Source organism: Oncorhynchus tshawytscha, unplaced genomic scaffold, assembly GCF_018296145.1.
Source record: "Oncorhynchus tshawytscha isolate Ot180627B unplaced genomic scaffold, Otsh_v2.0 Un_scaffold_8679_pilon_pilon, whole genome shotgun sequence".
Lineage (NCBI taxonomy): Eukaryota > Metazoa > Chordata > Actinopteri > Salmoniformes > Salmonidae > Oncorhynchus > Oncorhynchus tshawytscha.
Genome location: NW_024609766.1, coordinates 410,521 through 432,971, shown reverse-complemented (window position 1 = coordinate 432,971; position 22,451 = coordinate 410,521). Strand labels below are relative to the sequence as shown.

The following is a 22,451-nucleotide window of genomic DNA, read 5'->3' as shown; positions in this document are numbered from 1 at the left end:
GAAAAATGACCAAAATCTTATTATTTTTGTAAAACGGAAACCGAATGTCCGACAAAGTTCATTTGATGACTTCCCGGTAGGTCCGGCCCTGCCGCTCGGCACGACGCCGTCCGCGAATTTTACAAACGTTTTTGGACGTCTAGTAAGGGACCGTACATTTGCAAAATGGACTTTCTCACTAACCATACAGCAACTGCCGAAATCTTCCCTTAAGGTATGTAAACGCTGCACGGTCAACGCAGATGTCGGATTATATAAGGACTAGTTACCATAAAGAGTATCAGATCCTGGTCAGTAGAGGTCATCTGTGGTCTATATGGACTAGTTACCATAAAGAGTATCAGATCCTGGTCAGTAGAGGTCATCTGTGGTCTATATAAGGGCTAGTTACCATACAGAGTATCAGATCCTGGTCAGTAGAGGTCATCTGTGGTCTATATAAGGGCTAGTTACCATAAAGAGTATCAGATCCTGGTCAGTAGAGGTCATCTGTGGTCTATATAAGGACTAGTTACCATAAAGAGTATCAGATCCTGGTCAGTAGAGGTCATCTGTGGTCTATATAAGGGCTAGTTACCATACAGAGTATCAGATCCTGGTCAGTAGAGGTCATCTGTGGTCTATATGAGGACTAGTTACCATAAAGAGTATCAGATCCTGGTCAGTAGAGGTCATCTGTGGTCTATATGAGGACTAGTTACCATAAAGAGTATCAGATCCTGGTCAGTAGAGGTCATCTGTGGTCTATATAAGGACTAGTTACCATAAAGAGTATCAGATCCTGGTCAGTAGAGGTCATCTGTGGTCTATATGAGGACTAGTTACCATAAAGAGTATCAGATCCTGGTCAGTAGAGGTCATCTGTGGTCTATATGAGGACTAGTTACCATAAAGAGTATCAGATCCTGGTCAGTAGAGGTCATCTGTGGTCTATATAAGGACTAGTTACCATAAAGAGTATCAGATCCTGGTCAGTAGAGGTCATCTGTGGTCTATATGAGGACTAGTTACCATAAAGAGTATCAGATCCTGGTCAGTAGAGGTCATCTGTGGTCTATATAAGGGCTAGTTACCATAAAGAGTATCAGATCCTGGTCAGTAGAGGTCATCTGTGGTCTATATGAGGACTAGTTACCATAAAGTATCAGATCCTGGTCAGTAGAGGTCATCTGTGGTCTATATAAGGGCTAGTTACCATAAAGAGTATCAGATCCTGGTCAGTAGAGGTCATCTGTGGTCTATATAAGGACTAGTTACCATGAAGAGTATCAGATCCTGGTCAGTAGAGGTCATCTGTCGTCTATATAAGGACTAGTTACCATGAAGAGTATCAGATCCTGGTCAGTAGAGGTCATCTGTGGTCTATCTATATAGGGACTAGTTACCATAAAGAGTATCAGATCCTGGTCAGTAGAGGTCATCTGTGGTCTATATAAGGGCTAGTTACCATAAAGAGTATCAGATCCTGGTCAGTAGAGGTCATCTGTGGTCATCTGTGGTCTATATAGGACTAGTTACCATAAAGAGTAACAGATCTTGGTCAGTAGAGGTCATCTGTGATCTATATAAGGACTAGTACATATAGATCCTGGTCAGTAGAGGTCATCTGTGGTCTATATAAGGACTAGTTACCATAAAGTAACAGATATCAGATCCTGGTCAGTAGAGGTCATCTGTGGTCTATATAAGGACTAGTTACCATAAGAGTAACAGATCTTGGTCAGTAGAGGTAATCTGTGGTCTATATAAGGACTAGTAACCATATAGAGGTCATCATCTGTGATCTATATAAGGACTAGTAACCATATAGATCCTGGTCAGTAGAGGTCATCTGTGGTCTATATAAGGACTAGTTACCATAAAGAGTATCAGATCCTGATCAGTAGAGGTCATCTGTGGTCTATATAAGGACTAGTTACCATACAGAGTAACAGATCCTGGTCAGTAGAGGTAATCTGTGGTCTATATAAGGACTAGTAACCATACAGATCCTGGTCAGTAGAGGTCATCTGTGGTCTATATAAGGACTAGTAACCATACAGATCCTGATCAGTAGAGGTCATCTGTGGTCTATATAAGGACTAGTTACCATACAGAGTAACAGATCCTGGTCAGTAGAGGTCATCTGTGGTCTATATAAGGACTAGTAACCATACAGAGTAACAGATCCTGGTCAGTAGAGGTCATCTGTGGTCTATATAAGGACTAGTAACCATACAGAGTAACAGATCCTGGTCAGTAGAGGTCATCTGTGGTCTATATAAGGACTAGACTAGTTACATCTGTGGTCTATATAAGACTAGTAACCATACAGATCCTGGTCAGTAGAGGTCATCTGTGGTCTATATAAGGACTAGTTACCATACAGAGTAACAGATCTTGGTCAGTAGAGGTCATCTGTGATCTATATAAGGACTAGTTACCATACAGAGTAACAGATCTTGGTCAGTAGAGGTCATCTGTGGTCTATATAAGGACTAGTAACCATACAGAGTATCAGATCCTGGTCAGTAGAGGTCATCTGTCGTCTATATAAGGGCTAGTAACCATAAAGAGTATCAGATCCTGGTCAGTAGAGGTCATCTGTGGTCTATATAAGGACTAGTTACCATATAGATCCTGGTCAGTAGAGGTCATCTGTGGTCTATATAAGGACTAGTAACCATACAGAGTAACAGATCCTGGTCAGTAGAGGTCATCTGTGGTCTATATAAGGACTAGTTACCATAAAGAGAACAGATCCTGGTCAGTAGAGGTCATCTGTGGTCTATATGAGGACTAGTTACCATAAAGAGTAACAGATCCTGGTCAGTAGAGGTCATCTGTGGTCTATATAAGGACTAGTACCATACAGATCCTGGTCAGTAGAGGTCATCTGTGGTCTATATGAGGACTCATCAGATCCTGGTCAGTCTCATCTGTGGTCTATATAGGACTAGTAACCATACAGATAACAGATCCTGGTCAGTAGAGGTCATCTGTGGTCTATATAAGGACTAGTAACCATACAGAGTAACAGATCCTGGTCAGTAGAGGTCATCTGTGGTCTATATAAGGACTAGTAACCATACAGAGTAACAGATCCTGGTCAGTAGAGGTCATCTGTGGTCTATATAAGGACTAGTAACCATACAGAGTAACAGATCCTGGTCAGTAGAGGTCATCTGTGGTCTATATAAGGACTAGTTACCATACAGAGTAACAGATCCTGGTCAGTAGAGGTCATCTGTGGTCTATATAAGGACTAGTAACCATACAGAGTAACAGATCCTGGTCAGTAGAGGTCATCTGTGGTCTATATAAGGACTAGTTACCATACAGATCCTTTCTAGGCAGGGAAAGGAGGAACGGAGAGAGAGGGTAGCTGTACTGTCTGACCTCATTCTGTTTCTAGGCAGGGAAAGGAGGAATGGAGAGAGAGGGTAGCTGTACTGTCTGACCTCATTCTGTTTCTAGGCAGGGAAAGGAGGAACGGAGAGAGAGGGTAGCTGTACTGTCTGACCTCATTCTGTTTCTAGGCAGGGAAAGGAGGAACGGAGAGAGAGGGTAGCTGTACTGTCTGACCTCATTCTGTTTCTAGGCAGGGAAAGGAGGAACGGAGAGAGAGGGTAGCTGTATTGTCTGACCTCATTCTGTTTCTAGGCAGGGAAAGGAGGAACGGAGAGAGAGGGTAGCTGTACTGTCTGACCTCATTCTGTTTCTAGGCAGGGAAAGGAGGAACGGAGAGAGAGGGTAGCTGTATTGTCTGACCTCATTCTGTTTCTAGGCAGGGAAAGGAGGAACGGAGAGAGTGGGTAGCTGTATTGTCTGACCTCATTCTGTTTCTAGGCAGGGAAAGGAGGAACGGAGAGAGAGGGTAGCTGTACTGTCTGACCTCATTCTGTTTCTAGGCAGGGAAAGGAGGAACGGAGAGAGGGTAGCTGTACTGTCTGACCATTCTGTTTCTAGGCAGGGAAAGGAGGAACGGAGAGAGAGGGTAGCTGTACTGTCTGACCTCATTCTGTTTCTAGGCAGGGAAAGGAGGAACGGATGGAGAAGGTAGCTGTACTGTCTGACCTCATTCTGTTTCTAGGCAGGGAAAGGAGGAACGGAGAGAGAGGGTAGCTGTACTGTCTCACCTCATTCTGTTTCTAGGCAGGGAAAGGAGGAACCTGTATTGTCTGACCTCATTCTGTTTCTAGGCAGGGAAAGGAGGAACGGAGAGAGAGGGTAGCTGTATTGTCTGACCTCATTCTGTTTCTAGGCAGGGAAAGGAGGAACTCTGTATTCTGTTTCTGTTTCTAGGCAGGGAAAGGAGGAACGGAGGAGAGGGTAGCTGTACTGTCTGACCTCATTCTGTTTCTAGGCAGGGAAAGGAGGAACAGATGGAGAAGGTAGCTGTACTGTCTGACCTCATTCTGTTTCTAGGCAGGGAAAGGAGGAACGGAGAGAGAGGGTAGCTGTACTGTCTGACCTCATTCTGTTTCTAGGCAGGGAAAGGAGGAACGGAGAGAGAGGGTAGCTGTATTGTCTGACCTCATTCTGTTTCTAGGCAGGGAAAGGAGGAACGGAGAGAGAGGGTAGCTGTACTGTCTGACCTCATTCTGTTTCTAGGCAGGGAAAGGAGGAACGGAGAGAGAGGGTAGCTGTACTGTCTGACCTCATTCTGTTTCTACTCCTAATCCCCCTTCTTCCACCTGCAGGAAAAGGATGGAGAGAAGAGTCGAGACAAAGACGAGAGGAGAGAGGCGAAGGCCAGAGAGAGATGTATGCTGAACGGACATCACTTCAGCATGGTCTCCTCCCAGACACAATCCTCCTCCTGCCACCAATGCAGCAAAACCATCAACACTAAGGATGCCTTTCTCTGCACCAGTAAGACAGCATCAGTCAATACAACTCTAACAAAACCAACTATTAGCAGGTTTAGTAGATACACACCATATCGCTCAAGATGGCGCCGACAGAGAGGGCTGCCTTGCTTCTAATCCTTAGGAAACATTTCAGTATTTATTTTTATTTTGATGCATTATTTCTTACATTGTTAGCCCAGACAATCTTAAATTTTATTACATACAGCCGGGAAGAACTATTGGATATCAGAGCGATGTCAACTTACCAACACTACGACCAGGAATACGACTTTCCCGAAGCGGATCCTTTGTCCGCACCACTCGCGGCAATTGAACTGATTCCAGAGGCTGATCCAAAACAACTCTGCCGGAGAAGAGGCAGACAGATCAGTCTTCTGGTCAGACTTCGGAGGTGCGCACACCACCCACCACTCCCGAGTATATTACTCTCCAATGTCCAGTCCCTAGATAACAAGGTCGATGAAATCAGGGCGAGGTTTGCTTTCCAGAGAGACATCAGGGATTGTAACATACTCTGTTTCACGGAACCATGGCTCTCTCGGGATATGCTGTTGGAGACTGTACAACTACCTGGTTTCTCAGTGCGTCGCACCGACAGTAATAAACATCTCTTTGGGAAGAAGGGCGGGGGTATCATGTTTAATGACTCATGGTGTAATTGTAACAACAGGAATTCAAGTCTTTTTGTTCACCTGACCTAGAATTCCTCATAATCAAATGCCGACCATATTATCTCTCAAGATAATTATCTTTTGTTATTGTCACAGCCATATATATCCCCCCTCAAGTCGATACCACAATGGCCCTCAAGGAACTTCAATGGACTATATTGGAAACCATATATGCTGAGGCTGAATTAATTGTAGCTGGGGATTTTAACAAACAAAATTTGAGAACAAGGCTACCTAAATTCTATCAGCATATCGACTGTAGCACTCGCACTGGAAAACCACTGGATCATTGCTACTCTAACTTCCGCAATGCTTACAAGGCCCTCCCCACCCTTATTTCGTCAAATATGAACACGTATCTATTTTGCTCCTCCATTCCTATAGGCAGAAACTTAAACAGGAAGTACCCATGCTAAGGACTATTTAACGCCAGTCTGACCAATCGGGAATCCACGTTTCAAGATTGTTTTGATTACAGGGACTGGGATATGTTCTGGATAGTGTCAGAGAATAATACCATAGGGCTTTGCACAATTGGCCCAGCGTCGTCCGGGTTTGGCCGGGGTAGGCCGTCATTGTAAATAAGAGTTTGATCTTAACTGACTTGCCTAGTTAAAGGTTAAAATAAATAAAAGTTCAAATTAAATCAAATCATCCAAATGTCGACAAAGTGGAGTCGCAATTCAATGGCTCAGACACGAGACGATTGTCTGCAGACAATCACGGACTGCAAAAGGTAAACCAGCCACGTCACGGACACCGACGTCTTGCTTCCAGGTAAACTAAACACCTTCTTTGCCAACTTTGAGGATAATACAGTGCCACCAACGTGGCCCGCTACCAAGGACTGTGGAATCTCCTTCTCCGTGGCTGACGGAGTTCCTCTGCGTACACATTTTAAGTTCCTCTGCGTACACATCACTGACAATCTGAAATGGTCCATCCAAACAGACAGTGTGGTGAAGAAGGTGCAACAACGCCTCTTCACACTCAGGAGGCTGAAGAAATGTGGCTTGTCACCTAAAACCCTCACAAACTTTTACACATGCACAATCAAGAGCATCCTTTCAGGCTGTATCAACACCCAGAATGGCAACTGCACCACCCACAACCGCAAGGCTCTCCAGAGGGTAATGCGGTCTGCACAACGCATCACCGGGGCAAACTACCTGCCCTCCAGGACACCTACACCACCCGATGTCACAGGAAGGCCATTTTTATTTTTTATTTTACCTTTATTTTACTAGGAAAGTCAGTTAAGAACAAATTCTTATTTTCAATGACGGCCTAGGAACAGTGGGTTAACTGCCTGTTCAGGGGCAGAACGACAGGCCATCAGACTGTTAATGGAAGCCTCTCAAACATAATCCAGGTAGAATCAGGAATTCCCCAGGGCAGCTGTTTAGGACCCTTGCAGGTAGAATCAGGAATTCCCCAGAGTAGCTGTTTAGGCCCCTTGCTTTTTCAACCTTTACTAACTGAATACCACTGACTTTGAGTAAAGACAGAGTGTCTATGTATGTGGATGACTTACGGAGTTGATGTCAGACAACAATCTGAATGAGTTGTGACGTTCGACAACAACCTGAATGAGTTTGTTTTACAGAGTTGACGTTAGAAAACAATCTGAATGAGTTTGATTTATGGAATTGAAGTGGTATACAAGGTAGCAATTTAGTTTTTCTTCAGTTGCTTCATGACTAAAAACTAATCAAAATAAACATATTTAAACCAAAATGAATATTCTATCAAGGAGATGGAGTTGACAGTTCATTGTTGTGACAATGGTGATTTCAATATTTTTTGTTTTCATCTATTAAAAGTAGAGAACTTTCCAGAGTGGTCTTCTTGTACTACATAGAATGAGGACATGAAGATGGGGTCCTTATGGTATAGCTTTCCCTGCTCATCCCTGATTCATTTAGGATTTAAGACCAATTTGACGGAGTTCACCATATCTCCAGGGACATCTTTTAGGAATCACATTTTTTAAGACTATTTCTCTTAAAGGCAGAGAGGGCTCTCACAAGAAACTACAACATATTTATTTTAAAACTATAAAAATATTATTGCCGGTTATAGAATAAAAAAATATATAATTGGAGAGTTGAAACTGGTATAATTTGCTCCAGACAAGGGCATGTCTAGGCATAGAGCCGATATGAAAATGTATAAGATAGAAAATATTTAGAAAATTACAAAAGCAAATCTTTCCCTAAATAAATTCCACTAAATGTAATTTAATCTGAATTAATACAACAAAAGAAAAACCAATTGATGATAAATATAAAGTTTCCCAAGAAGGAATGTCCCAACTTTCAAGAATCCCTAAAGGACTATGGTGTCATTCTGGACATAAACCAACACTATAGTTCTGTAGACCAGTCCACTTCTCTGGTTCTATAGACCAGTCCACTTCTCTGGTTCTGTAGACCAGTCCAACTCTCTGGTTCTGTAGACCAGTCCAACTCTCTGGTTCTGTAGACCAGTCCAACTCTCTGGTTCTGTAGACCAGTCCAACTCACTGGTTCTGTAGACCAGTCCAACTCGCTGGTTCTGTAGACCAGTCCAACTCTGTAGTTCTGTAGACCAGTCCAACTCTCTAGTTCTGTAGACCAGTCCAACTCTGTAGAACAGTCCACTTCTCTGGTTCTGGAGACCAGTCCACATCTCTGGTTCTGTAGACCAGTCCACATCTCTGGTTCTGTAGACCAGTCCACATCTCTGGTTCTGTAGACCAGTCCAACTCTCTGGTTCTGTAGACCAGTCCAACTCTCTGGTTCTGTAGACCAGTCCAATTCTCTGGTTCTGTAGACCAGTCCACTTCTCTGGTTCTGTAGACCAATCCACTTCTCTGGTTCTGTAGACCAGCCCACTTCTCTGGTTCTGTAGAGTCCAGTCCAGTTCTTCTCTGGTTCTGTAGACCAGTCCACTTCTCTGGTTCTGTAGACCAGTTCAACTTCTCTGGTTCTGTAGACCAGTCCAACTCTGTAGAACAGTCCACTTCTCTGGTTCTGTAGACCAGTCCACATCTCTGGTTCTGTAGATCAGTCCAACTCTGTAGACCAGTCCACTTCTCTGGTTCTGTAGACCAGTCTAACTCTCTAGTTCTGTAGACCAGTCCAAATCTGTTTACCAGTCAACTTCTCTGGTTCTGTAGACCAGTCCACTTATCTGGTTCTGTAGACCAGTCCAACTCTCTAGTTCTGTAGACCAGTCCAACTCTGTAGACCAGTCCACTTCTCTGGTTCTGTAGACCAGTCTAACTCTCTAGTTCTGTAGACCAGTCCAAATCTGTAGACCAGTCCACTTCTCTGGTCTGTAGACCAGTCCAACTCTCTGGTTCTCTAGACCCGTCCAACTGTCTGGTTATGTAGACCAGTCCAACGCTCTAGTTCTGTAGACCAGTCCAACTCTCTGGTTCTGTAGACCAGTCCAACTCTCTAGTTCTGTAGACCAGTCCAACTCTGTAGACCAGTTCACTTCTCTGGTTCTGTAGACCAGTCCAAATCTCTGGTTCTGTAGAACAGTCCAACACTCTGGTTCTGTAGACCAGTCCACTTCTCTGGTTCTGTAGACCAGTCCAACTCTTTGTTTCTGTAGACCAGTCCAACTCTGTAGACCAGTCCACTTATCTGGTTCTGTAGACCAGACCACTTCTCTGGTTCCGTTGACCAGTCCACTTCTCTGGTTCTGTTGACCAGTCCACTTCTCTGGTTCTGTTGACCAGTCCACTTCTCTGGTTCTGTTGACCAGTCCACTTCTCTGGTTCTTTTGACCAGTCCACTTATCTGGTTCTGTAGACCAGTCCAACCCTCTGGTTCTCTAGACCAGTCCAACTGTCTGGTTATGCAGACCAGTCCAACTCTCTGGTTCTGTAGACTAGTCCAACTCTCTGGTTCTGTAGACTAGTCCAACTCTCTGGTTCTGTAGACCAGTCCAACTCTCTAGTTCTGTAGACCAGTCCAACTCTCTAGTTCTGTAGACCAGTCCAACTCTGTAGAACAGTCCACTTCTCTGGTTCTGTAGACCAGTCCACTTCTCTGTTTCTGTAGACCAGTCCAACTCTCTGGTTCTCTAGACCAGTCCAACTCTCTGGTTCTCTAGACCCGTCCAACTCTCTGGTTATGCAGACCAGTCCAACTCTCTGGTTCTGTAGACCAGTCCAACTCTCTGGTTTTGTAGACCAGTCCACTTCTCTGGCTCTGTAGATCAGTCCAATTCTCTGGTTCTGTAGACCAGTCCAATTCTCTGGTTCTGTAGACCAGTCCAACTCTCTGGTTCTGTAGACCAGTCCAACTCTCTGGTTCTGTAGACCAGTCCAACTCTCTAGGTCTGAAGACCAGTCCAACTCTGAAGAACAGTCCACTTCTCTGGTTGTGTAGACCAGTCCAACTCTCTGGTTCTCTAGACCCGTCCAACTGTCTGGTTCTGTAGACCAGTCCAACTCTCCAGTCCTGTAGACCAATCCAACTCTCTGGTTCTGTAGACCAGTCCAACTCTCTGGTTCTGTAGACCAGTCCAACTCTCTGCTTCTGTAGACCAGTCCAACTCTCTGGTTCTGTAGACCAGTCCAACTCTCTGGTTCTGTAGACCAGTCCAACTCTCTGGTTCTGTAGACCAGTCCACTTATCTTGTTCTGTAGACCAGTCCAACTCTCTGGTTCTGTAGACCAGTCCAACTCTCTGGTTCTGTAGACCAGTCCAACTCTCTAGTTCTGTAGACCAGTCCAACTCTCTAGTTCTGGTTCTGTAGACCAGTCCAACTCTCTGGTTCTGTAGACCAGTCCAACTCTGGTTCTGTAGACCAGTCCACTTCTCTGGTTCTGTAGACCAGTCCAACTTCTCTGGTTCTGTAGACCAGTCCACTTCTCTGGTTCTGTAGACCAGTCCACTTCTCTGGTTCTGTTGACCAGTCCACTTCTCTGGTTCTGTAGACCAGTCCAACTCTCTAGTTCTGTAGACCAGTCCAACTCTCTGGTTCTGTAGACCAGTCCAACTCTCTAGGTCTGAAGACCAGTCCAACTCCGAAGAACAGTCCACTTCTCTGGTTGTGTAGACCAGTCCAACTCTCTAGTTCTGTAGACCAGTCCAACTCTGTAGACCAGTCCACTTCTGTGGTTCTGTAGACCAGTCCAACTCTCTGGTTCTCTAGACCCGTCCACTTATCTTGTTCTGTAGACCAGGCCAACACTCTGGTTCTGTAGACCAGTCCAACTCTCTGGTTCTGTAGACCAGTCCAACTCTTTAGACCAGTCCACTTCTCTGGTTCTGTAGACCAGTCCAACTCTCTGGTTCTGTAGACTAGTTAAACTCTCTAGTTCTGTAGACCAGTCCAACTCTCTAGTTCTGTAGACCAGTCCAACTCTGTAGACCAGTTCACTTCTCTGGTTCTGTAGATCAGTCCAACTCTCTAGTTCTGTAGACCAGTCCAACTCTCTGGTTCTGTAGACCAGTCCAACTCTCTAGTTCTGTAGACCAGTCCAACTCTGTAGACCAGTTCACTTCTCTGGTTCTGTAGACCAGTCCAAATCTCTGGTTCTGTAGAACAGTCCAACTCTGTAGACCAGTTCACTTCTCTGGTTCTGTAGACCAGTCCACTTCTCTGGTTCTGTAGACCAGTCCAACTCTCTGGTTCTGTAGACCAGTCCAACTCTGTAGACCAGTTCACTTCTCTGGTTCTGTAGACCAGTCCAAATCTCTGGTTCTGTAGAACAGTCCAACACTCTGGTTCTGTTCTCCACTTCTCTGGTTCTGTAGACCAGTCCAACTCTTTGTTTCTGTAGACCAGTCCAACTCTGTAGACCAGTCCACTTATCTGGTTCTGTAGACCAGACCACTTCTCTGGTTCCGTTGACCAGTCCACTTCTCTGGTTCTGTTGACCAGTCCACTTCTCTGGTTCTGTTGACCAGTCCAACTCTGTAGACCAGTCGACTTCTCTGGTTCTTTTGACCAGTCCACTTATCTGGTTCTGTAGACCAGTCCAACCCTCTGGTTCTCTAGACCAGTCCAACTCTCTGGTTCTCTAGACCAGTCCAACTGTCTGGTTATGCAGACCAGTCCAACTCTCTGGTTCTGTAGACTTCCAACTCTCCGGTTCTGTAGACTAGTCCAACTCTCTGGTTCTGTAGACCAGTCCAACTCTCTGGTTCTGTAGACCAGTCCAACTCTCTAGTTCTGTAGACCAGTCCAACTCTCTGGTTCTCTAGACCCGTCCAACTGTCTGGTTAAGCAGACCAGTCCACTCTCTGGTTCTGTAGACCAGTCCACTTCCTGGCTCTGTAGACCAGTCCAATTCTATGGTTCTGTAGACCAGTCCAATTCTCTGGTTCTGTAGACCAGTCCAATTATCTGGTTCTGTAGACCAGTCCAACTCTCTGGTTCTGTAGACCAGTCCAACTCTCTAGGTCTGAAGACCAGTCCAACTCTGAAGAACAGTCCACTTCTCTGGTTGTGTAGACCAGTCCAACTCTCTGGTTCTCTAGACCCGTCCAACTGTCTGGTTCTGTAGACCAGTCCAACTCTCCAGTCCTGTAGACCAATCCAACTCTCTGGTTCTGTAGACCAGTCCAACTCTCTGGTTCTGTAGACCAGTCCAACTCTCTGGTTCTGTAGACCAGTCCAACTCTCTGGTTCTGTAGACCAGTCCAACTCTCTAGTTCTGGACCAGTCCAACTCTGTTCTGTAGACCAGTCCAACTCTCAGTTCACTTCTCTGGTTGTGTTGACCAGTCCACTTCTCTGGTTCTGTAGACCAGTCCAACTCTCTAGTTCTGTAGACCAGTCCAACTCTCTGGTTCTGTAGACCAGTCCAACTCTCTAGGTCTGAAGACCAGTCCAACTCTCTGAACAGTCCACTCTGGTTGTGTAGACCAGTCCAACTCTCTCTGGTTCTGTAGACCAGTCCACTTCTGTGGTTCTGTAGACCAGGCCAACTCTCTGGTTCTGTAGACCAGTCCAACTCTCTGGTTCTGTAGACCAGTCCAACTCTCCAGTGGTTCTGTAGACCAGTCCAACTCTCTGGTTCTGTAGACTAGTTAAACTCTCTGGTTCTGTAGACCAGTCCAACTCTCTGGTTCTGTAGACCAGTCCAACTCTGTAGACCAGTTCACTTCTCTGGTTCTGTAGACCAGTCCACTTCTCTGGTTCTGTAGATCAGTCCAACTCTCTGGTTCTGTAGACCAGTCCAACTCTCTGGTTCTGTAGACCAGTCCAACTCTCTAGTTCTGTAGACCAGTCCAACTCTCTGGTTCTGTAGACCAGTCCAACTCTGTAGACCAGTTCACTTCTCTGGTTCTGTAGACCAGTCCAAATCTCTGGTTCTGTAGAACAGTCCAACACTCTGGTTCTGTAGACCAGTCCACTTCTCTGTTTCTGTTCCAACTCTGTAGACCAGTCCACTTCTGTGGTTCTGTAGACCAGTCCAACTCTCTAGTTCTGTAGACTAGTCCAACTCTCTGGTTCTGTAGACCAGTCCAACTCTCTGGTTATGCAGACCAGTCCAACTCTCTGGTTCTGTAGACCAGTCCACTTCTCTGGTTCTGTAGACCAGTCCAATTCTGGTTCTGTAGACCAGTCCAATTCTCTGGTTCTGTAGATCAGTCCAATTATCTGGTTCTGGAGACCAGTCCAACTCTCTGATTCTGTAGACCAGTCCAACTCTCTGGTTCTGTAGACCAGTCCAACTCTCTGGTTCTGTAGACCAGTCCAACTCTCTGGTTCTGTAGACCAGTCCAACTCTCTGTAGACCAGTCCAACTCTCTAGTTCTGTAGACCAGTCCAACTCTCTAGTTCTGTAGACCAGTCCAACTCTGTAGACCAGTTCACTTCTCTGGTTGTGTAGACCAGTCCACTTCTCTGGTTCTGTAGATCAGTCCAACTCTCTGGTTCTGTAGACCAGTCCAATTCTCTGGTTCTGTAGACCAGTCCACTTCTCTGGTTCTGTAGACCAGTCCACTTCTCTGGTTCTGTAGACCAGTCCACTTCTCTGGTTCTGTAGACCAGTCCACTTCTCTGGTTCTGTTGACCAGTCCACTTCTCTGGTTCTGTAGACCAGTCCAACTCTCTAGTTCTGTAGACCAGTCCAACTCTCTGGTTCTGTAGACCAGTCCAACTCTCTAGGTCTGAAGACCAGTCCAACTCCGAAGAACAGTCCAATTCTCTGGTTGTGTAGACCAGTCCAACTCTCTGGTTCTGTAGACCAGTCCAACTCTGTAGACCAGTCCACTTCTGTGGTTCTGTAGACCAGGCCAACTCTCTGGTTCTGTAGACCAGTCCAACTCTCTGGTTCTGTAGACCAGTCCAACTCTGTAGACCAGTCCACTTCTCTGGTTCTGTAGACCAGTCCAACTCTCTGGTTCTGTAGACTAGTTAAACTCTCTAGTTCTGTAGACCAGTCCAACTCTCTAGTTCTGTAGACCAGTCCAACTCTGTAGACCAGTTCACTTCTCTGGTTCTGTAGACCAGTCCACTTCTCTGGTTCTGTAGACCAGTTCTGTAGACCAGTCCACTCTCTGGTTCTGTAGACCAGTCCAACTCTCTGGTTCTGTAGACCAGTCCAACTCTCTAGTTCTGTAGACCAGTCCAACTCTCTAGTTCTGTAGACCAGTCCAACTCTCTTCTCTGGTTCTGTAGACCAGTCCAAATCTCTGGTTCTGTAGAACAGTCCAAAACTCTGGTTCTGTAGACCAATCCACTTCTCTGGTTCTGTAGACCAGTCCAACTCTTTGTTTCTGTAGACCAGTCCAACTCTGTAGACCAGTCCACTTCTGTGGTTCTGTAGACCAGTCCAACTCTCTGGTTCTGTAGACTAGTCCAACTCTCTGGTTCTCTAGACCAGTCCAACTCTCTGGTTATGCAGACCAGTCCAACTCTCTGGTTCTGAGACCAGTCCAACTCTCTGGTTTTGTAGACCAGTCCACTTCTCTGGCTCTGTAGACCAGTCCAACTTCTGGTTCTGTAGACCAGTCCAACTCTCTGTAGATCAGTCCTGGTTCTGGAGACCAGTCCAACTCTCTGATTCTGTAGACCAGTCCAACTCTCTGGTTCTGTAGACCAGTCCAACTCTCTGGTTCTGTAGACCAGTCCAACTCTCTGGTTCTGTAGACCAGTCCAACTCTTTGTTCTGTAGACCAGTCCAACTCTCTAGTTCTGTAGACCAGTCCAACTCTCTAGTTCTGTAGACCAGTCCAACTCTGTAGACCAGTTCACTTCTCTGGTTCTGTAGACCAGTCCACTTCTCTGGTTCTGTAGATCAGTCCAACTCTCTGGTTCTGTAGACCAGTCCAATTCTCTGGTTCTGTAGACCAGTCCACTTCTCTGGTTCTGTAGACCAGTCCACTTCTCTGGTTCTGTAGACCAGTCCACTTCTCTGGTTCTGTAGACCAGTCCACTTCTCTGGTTCTGTTGACCAGTCCACTTCTCTGGTTCTGTAGACCAGTCCAACTCTCTAGTTCTGTAGACCAGTCCAACTCTCTGGTTCTGTAGACCAGTCCAACTCTCTAGGTCTGAAGACCAGTCCAACTCCGAAGAACAGTCCAATTCTCTGGTTGTGTAGACCAGTCCAACTCTCTAGTTCTGTAGACCAGTCCAACTCTGTAGACCAGTCCACTTCTGTGGTTCTGTAGACCAGGCCAACTCTCTGGTTCTGTAGACCAGTCCAACTCTCTGGTTCTGTAGACCAGTCCAACTCTGTAGACCAGTCCACTTCTCTGGTTCTGTAGACCAGTCCAACTCTCTGGTTCTGTAGACTAGTTAAACTCTCTAGTTCTGTAGACCAGTCCAACTCTCTAGTTCTGTAGACCAGTCCAACTCTGTAGACCAGTTCACTTCTCTGGTTCTGTAGACCAGTCCACTTCTCTGGTTCTGTAGATCAGTCCAACTCTCTAGTTCTGTAGACCAGTCCAACTCTCTGGTTCTGTAGACCAGTCCAACTCTCTAGTTCTGTAGACCAGTCCAACTCTCTAGTTCTGTAGACCAGTCCAACTCTGTAGACCAGTTCACTTCTCTGGTTCTGTAGACCAGTCCAAATCTCTGGTTCTGTAGAACAGTCAACACTCTGGTTCTGTAGACCAATCCACTTCTCTGGTTCTGTAGACCAGTCCAACTCTTTGTTTCTGTAGACCAGTCCAACTCTGTCCAGTCCACTTCTGTGGTTCTGTAGACCAGTCCAACTCTCTAGTTCTGTAGACTAGTCCAACTCTCTGGTTCTCTAGACCCGTCCAACTCTCTGGTTATGCAGACCAGTCCAACTCTCTGGTTCTGTAGACCAGTCCAACTCTCTGGTTTTGTAGACCAGTCCACTTCTCTGGTTCTGTAGACCAGTCCAATTCTCTGGTTCTGTAGACCAGTCCAATTCTCTGGTTCTGTAGATCAGTCCAATTATCTGGTTCTGGAGACCAGTCCAACTCTCTGATTCTGTAGACCAGTCCAACTCTCTGGTTCTGTAGACCAGTCCAACTCTCTGGTTCTGTAGACCAGTCCAACTCTCTGGTTCTGTAGACCAGTCCAACTCTTTGTTCTGTAGACCAGTCCAACTCTCTAGTTCTGTAGACCAGTCCAACTCTCTAGTTCTGTAGACCAGTCCAACTCTGTCTTCACTTCTCTGGTTCTGTAGACCAGTCCACTTCTCTGGTTCTGTAGATCAGTCCAACTCTCTGGTTCTGTAGACCAGTCCACTTCTCTGGTTCTGTAGACCAGTCCACTTCTCTGGTTCTGTAGACCAGTCCACTTCTCTGGTTCTGTAGACCAGTCCACTTCTCTGGTTCTGTTGACCAGTCCACTTCTCTGGTTCTGTAGACCAGTCCAACTCTCTAGTTCTGTAGACCAGTCCAACTCTCTGGTTCTGTAGACCAGTCCAACTCTCTAGGTCTGAAGACCAGTCCAACTCCGAAGAACAGTCCAATTCTCTGGTTGTGTAGACCAGTCCAACTCTCTAGTTCTGTAGACCAGTCCAACTCTGTAGACCAGTCCACTTCTGTGGTTCTGTAGACCAGGCCAACTCTCTGGTTCTGTAGACCAGTCCAACTCTCTGGTTCTGTAGACCAGTCCAACTCTGTAGACCAGTCCACTTCTCTGGTTCTGTAGACCAGTCCAACTCTCTGGTTCTGTAGACTAGTTAAACTCTCTAGTTCTGTAGACCAGTCCAACTCTCTAGTTCTGTAGACCAGTCCAACTCTGTAGACCAGTTCACTTCTCTGGTTCTGTAGACCAGTCCACTTCTCTGGTTCTGTAGATCAGTCCAACTCTCTAGTTCTGTAGACCAGTCCAACTCTCTGGTTCTGTAGACCAGTCCAACTCTCTAGTTCTGTAGACCAGTCCAACTCTCTAGTTCTGTAGACCAGTCCAAATCTCTGGTTCTGTAGAACAGTCCAACACTCTGGTTCTGTAGACCAATCCACTTCTCTGGTTCTGTAGACCAGTCCAACTCTTTGTTTCTGTAGACCAGTTCTGTAGACCAGTCCACTTCTGTGGTTCTGTAGACCAGTCCAACTCTCTGGTTCTGTAGACCAGTCCAACTCTCTGGTTCTCTAGACCAGTCCAACTCTCTGGTTACCAGTCCAACTCTCTGGTTTTGTAGACCAGTCCACTTCTCTGGCTCTGTAGACCAGTCCAATTCTATGGTTCTGTAGACCAGTCCAATTCTCTGGTTCTGTAGATCAGTCCAATTATCTGGTTCTGTAGACCAGTCCAACTCTCTGATTCTGTAGACCAGTCCAACTCTCTAGTTCTGTAGACCAGTCCAACTCTCTGGTCTGAAGACCAGTCCAACTCTGAAGAACAGTCCACTTCTCTGGTTGTGTAGACCAGTCCAACTCTCTAGTTCTGTAGACCAGTCCAACTCTGTAGACCAGTCCACTTCTGTGGTTCTGTAGACCAGTCCAACTCTCTGGTTCTCTAGACCAGTCCAACTGTCTGGTTCTGTAGACCAGTCCAACTCTCTGGTTCTGTAGACCAGTCCAACTCTCTGGTTCTGTAGACCAGTCCAACTCTCTGGTTCTGTAGACCAGTCCAACTCTCTGGTTCTGTAGACCAGTCCACTTATCTTGTTCTGTTGACCAGTCCAACTCTCTGGTTCTGTAGACCAGTCCAACTCTCTGGTTCTGTAGACCAGTCCAACTCTCTGGTTCTGTAGACCAGTCCACTTATCTTGTTCTGTAGACCAGGCCAACTCTCTGGTTCTGTAGACCAGTCCAACTCTCTGGTTCTGTAGACCAGTCCAACTCTGTAGACCAGTCCACTTCTCTGGTTCTGTAGACCAGTCCAACTCTCTGGTTCTGTAGACCAGTCCAACTCTCTAGTTCTGTAGACCAGTCCAATTATCTGGTTCTGTAGACCAGTCCACTTCTCTGGTTCTGTAGACCAGTCCACTTCTCTGGTTCTGTTGACCAGTCCACTTCTCTGGTTCTGTAGACCAGTCCAACTCTCTAGTTCTGTAGACCAGTCCAACTCTCTGGTTCTGTAGACCAGTCCAACTCTCTGGTTCTGTAGACCAGTCCACATCTCTGTAGACCAGTTCTGTTCTGTAGACCAGTCCAACTCTGTAGACCAGTCCACTTCTCTGGTTCTGTAGACCAGTCCACCCAATCAACTTCTCTGGTTCTGTAGACCAGTCCACATCTCTGGTTCTGTAGATCAGTCCAACTCTGTAGACCAGTCCACTTCTCTGGTTCTGTAGACAAGTCCAACTCTCTAGTTCTGTAGACCAGTCCAAATCTGTCCAGTCAACTTCTCTGGTTCTGTAGACCAGTCCACTTATCTGGTTCTGTAGACCAGTCCAACTCTCTGGTTCTGTAGACCAGTTCAACTCTGTAGACCAGTCCACTTCTCTGGTTCTGTAGACCAGTCCAACTTCTCTGGTTCTGTAGACCAGTCTAACTCTCTAGTTCTGTAGACCAGTCCAAATCTGTAGACCAGTCCACTTCTCTGGTTCTGTAGACCAGTCCAACTCTCTGGTTCTCTAGACCCGTCCAACTGTCTGGTTATGTAGACCAGTCCAACGCTCTAGTTCTGTAGACCAGTCCAACTCTCTGGTTCTGTAGACCAGTCCAACTCTCTAGTTCTGTAGACCAGTCCAACTCTGTAGACCAGTTCACTTCTCTGGTTCTGTAGACCAGTCCAAATCTCTGGTTCTGTAGAACAGTCCAACACTCTGGTTCTGTAGACCAGTCCACTTCTCTGGTTCTGTAGACCAGTCCAACTCTTTGTTTCTGTAGACCAGTCCAACTCTGTAGACCAGTCAACTTATCTGGTTCTGTAGACCAGACCACTTCTCTGGTTCCGTTGACCAGTCCACTTCTCTGGTTCTGTTGACCAGTCCACTTCTCTGGTTCTGTTGACCAGTCCACTTCTCTGGTTCTGTTGACCAGTCCACTTCTCTGGTTCTTTTGACCAGTCCACTTATCTGGTTCTGTAGACCAGTCCAACCTCTGGTTCTCTAGACCAGTCCAACTGTCTGGTTATGCAGACCAGTCCAACTCTCTGGTTCTGTAGACTAGTCCAACTCTCTGGTTCTGTAGACTAGTCCAACTCTCTGGTTCTGTAGACCAGTCCAACTCTCTAGTTCTGTAGACCAGTCCAACTCTCTAGTTCTGTAGACCAGTCCAACTCTGTAGAACAGTCCACTTCTCTGGTTCTGTAGACCAGTCCACTTCTCTGTTTCTGTAGACCAGTCCAACTCTCTGGTTCTCAGACCAGTCCAACTCTCTGGTTCTCTAGACCCGTCCAACTCTCTGGTTATGCAGACCAGTCCAACTCTCTGGTTCTGTAGACCAGTCCAACTCTCTGGTTTTGTAGACCAGTCCACTTCTCTGGCTCTGTAGACCAGTCCAATTCTATGGTTCTGTAGACCAGTCCAATTCTCTGGTTCTGTAGACCAGTCCAATTATCTGGTTTTGTAGACCAGTCCACTTCTCTGGCTCTGTAGACCAGTCCAATTCTCTGGTTCTGTAGACCAGTCCAATTATCTTGTTCTGTAGACCAGTCCAACTCTCTGATTCTGTAGACCAGTCCAACTCTCTGGTTCTGTAGACCAGTCCAACTCTCTAGGTCTGAAGACCAGTCCAACTCTGAAGAACAGTCCACTTCTCTGGTTGTGTAGACCAGTCCAACTCTCTGGTTCTCTGACCCGTCCAACTGTCTGGTTCTGTAGACCAGTCCAACTCTCCAGTCCTGTAGACCAATCCAACTCTCTGGTTCTGTAGACCAGTCCAACTCTCTGGTTCTGTAGACCAGTCCAACTCTCTGGTTCTGTAGACCAGTCCAACTCTCTGGTTCTGTAGACCAGTCCAACTCTCTGGTTCTGTAGACCAGTCCAACTCTCTGGTTCTGTAGACCAGTCCACTTCTTGTTCTGTAGACCAGTCCAACTCTCTGGTTCTGTAGACCAGTCCAACTCTCTGGTTCTGTAGACCAGTCCAACTCTCTAGTTCTGTAGACCAGTCCAACTCTCTAGTTCTGTAGACCAGTCCAACTCTGTAGACCAGTTCACTTCTCTGGTTCTGTAGACCAGTCCAACTCTCTGGTTCTGTAGACCAGTCCAATTCTCTGGTTCTGTAGACCAGTCCACTTCTCTGGTTCTGTAGACCAGTCCACTTCTCTGGTTCTGTAGACCAGTCCAACTCTCTAGGTCTGAAGACCAGTCCAACTCCGAAGAACAGTCCACTTCTCTGGTTGTGTAGACCAGTCCAACTCTCTAGTTCTGTAGACCAGTCCAACTCTGTAGACCAGTCCACTTCTGTGGTTCTGTAGACCAGTCCAACTCTCTGGTTCTCTAGACCCGTCCACTTATCTTGTTCTGTAGACCAGGCCAACTCTCTGGTTCTGTAGACCAGTCCAACTCTCTGGTTCTGTAGACCAGTCCAACTCTGTAGACCAGTCCACTTCTCTGGTTCTGTAGACCAGTCCAACTCTCTGGTTCTGTAGACTAGTTAAACTCTCTAGTTCTGTAGACCAGTCCAACTCTCTAGTTCTGTAGACCAGTCCAACTCTGTAGACCAGTTCACTTCTCTGGTTCTGTAGACCAGTCCAACTCTCTAGTTCTGTAGACCAGTCCAACTCTCTGGTTCTGTAGACCAGTCCAACTCTCTAGTTCTGTAGACCAGTCCAACTCTGTAGACCAGTTCACTTCTCTGGTTCTGTAGACCAGTCCAAATCTCTGGTTCTGTAGAACAGTCCAACTCTGTTTCACTTCTCTGGTTCTGTAGACCAGTCCACTTCTCTGGTTCTGTAGACCAGTCCAACTCTCTAGTTCTGTAGACCAGTCCAACTCTGTAGACCAGTTCACTTCTCTGGTTCTGTAGACCAGTCCAAATCTCTGGTTCTGTAGAACAGTCCAACACTCTGGTTCTGTAGACCAGTCCACTTCTCTGGTTCTGTAGACCAGTCCAACTCTTTGTTTCTGTAGACCAGTCCAACTCTGTAGACCAGACCACTTCTCTGGTTCTGTTGACCAGTCCACTTCTCTGGTTCTGTTGACCAGTCCACTTCTCTGGTTCTGTTGACCAGTCCACTTCTCTGGTTCTGTTGACCAGTCCACTTATCTGGTTCTGTAGACCAGTCCAACTCTCTAGTTCTGTAGACCAGTCCAACTCTGTAGACCAGTCGACTTCTCTGGTTCTTTTGACCAGTCCACTTATCTGGTTCTGTAGACCAGTCCAACCCTCTGGTTCTCTAGACCAGGCCAACTCTCTGGTTCTCTAGACCCGTCCAACTGTCTGGTTATGCAGACCAGTCCAACTCTCTGGTTCTGTAGACTAGTCCAACTCTCTGGTTCTGTAGACTAGTCCAACTCTCTGGTTCTGTAGACCAGTCCAACTCTCTAGTTCTGTAGACCAGTCCAACTCTCTAGTTATGTAGACCAGTCCAACTCTGTAGAACAGTCCACTTCTCTGGTTCTGTAGACCCGTCCAACTCTCTGGTTATGCAGACCAGTCCAACTCTCTGGTTCTGTAGACCAGTCCACTTCTCTGGCTCTGTAGACCAGTCCAATTCTATGGTTCTGTAGACCAGTCCAATTCTCTGGTTCTGTAGATCAGTCCAATTATCTGGTTCTGGAGACCAGTCCAACTCTCTGATTCTGTAGACCAGTCCAACTCTTTGGTTCTGTAGACCAGTCCAACTCTCTAGGTCTGAAGACCAGTCCAACTCTGAAGAACAGTCCACTTCTCTGGTTGTGTAGACCAGTCCAACTCTCTGGTTCTCTAGACCCGTCCAACTGTCTGGTTCTGTAGACCAGTCCAACTGTCTGGTTCTGTAGACCAGTCCAACTCTCTGGTTCTGTAGACCAGTCCAACTCTCTGGTTCTGTAGACCAGTCCAACTCTCTGGTTCTGTAGACCAGTCCAACTCTCTGGTTCTGTAGACCAGTCCAACTCTCTGGTTCTGTAGACCAGTCCAACTCTCTAGTTCTGTAGACCAGTCCAACTCTCTAGTTCTGTAGACCAGTCCAACTCTGTAGACCAGTTCACTTCTCTGGTTCTGTAGACCAGTCCACTTCTCTGGTTCTGTAGATCAGTCCAACTCTCTGGTTCTGTAGACCAGTCCAATTCTCTGGTTCTGTAGACCAGTCCACTTCTCTGGTTCTGTAGACCAGTCCACTTCTCTGGTTCTGTAGACCAGTCCACTTCTCTGGTTCTGTAGACCAGTCCACTTCTCTGGTTCTGTTGACCAGTCCACTTCTCTGGTTCTGTAGACCAGTCCAACTCTCTAGTTCTGTAGACCAGTCCAACTCTCTGGTTCTGTAGACCAGTCCAACTCTCTAGGTCTGAAGACCAGTCCAACTCCGAAGAACAGTCCAATTCTCTGGTTGTGTAGACCAGTCCAACTCTCTAGTTCTGTAGACCAGTCCAACTCTGTAGACCAGTCCACTTCTGTGGTTCTGTAGACCAGGCCAACTCTCTGGTTCTGTAGACCAGTCCAACTCTCTGGTTCT

General features: G+C 46.5%; 1 protein-coding gene across 1 annotated transcript in view; it reads left to right on the top strand.

Annotated features, from left to right (window-relative positions):
* Positions 1-4,682: 4,682 nt before the first annotated feature.
* Positions 4,683-22,451, top strand: part of LOC112237627 (A-kinase anchor protein 13) — a gene marked incomplete at its 5' end in the record, with an annotated part of 100,501 nt that continues 82,732 nt past the window's right edge. The window contains 1 exon segment of the mRNA XM_042317759.1: positions 4,683-4,854. Within this exon segment, the coding sequence (XP_042173693.1) occupies positions 4,683-4,854 (172 nt within the window).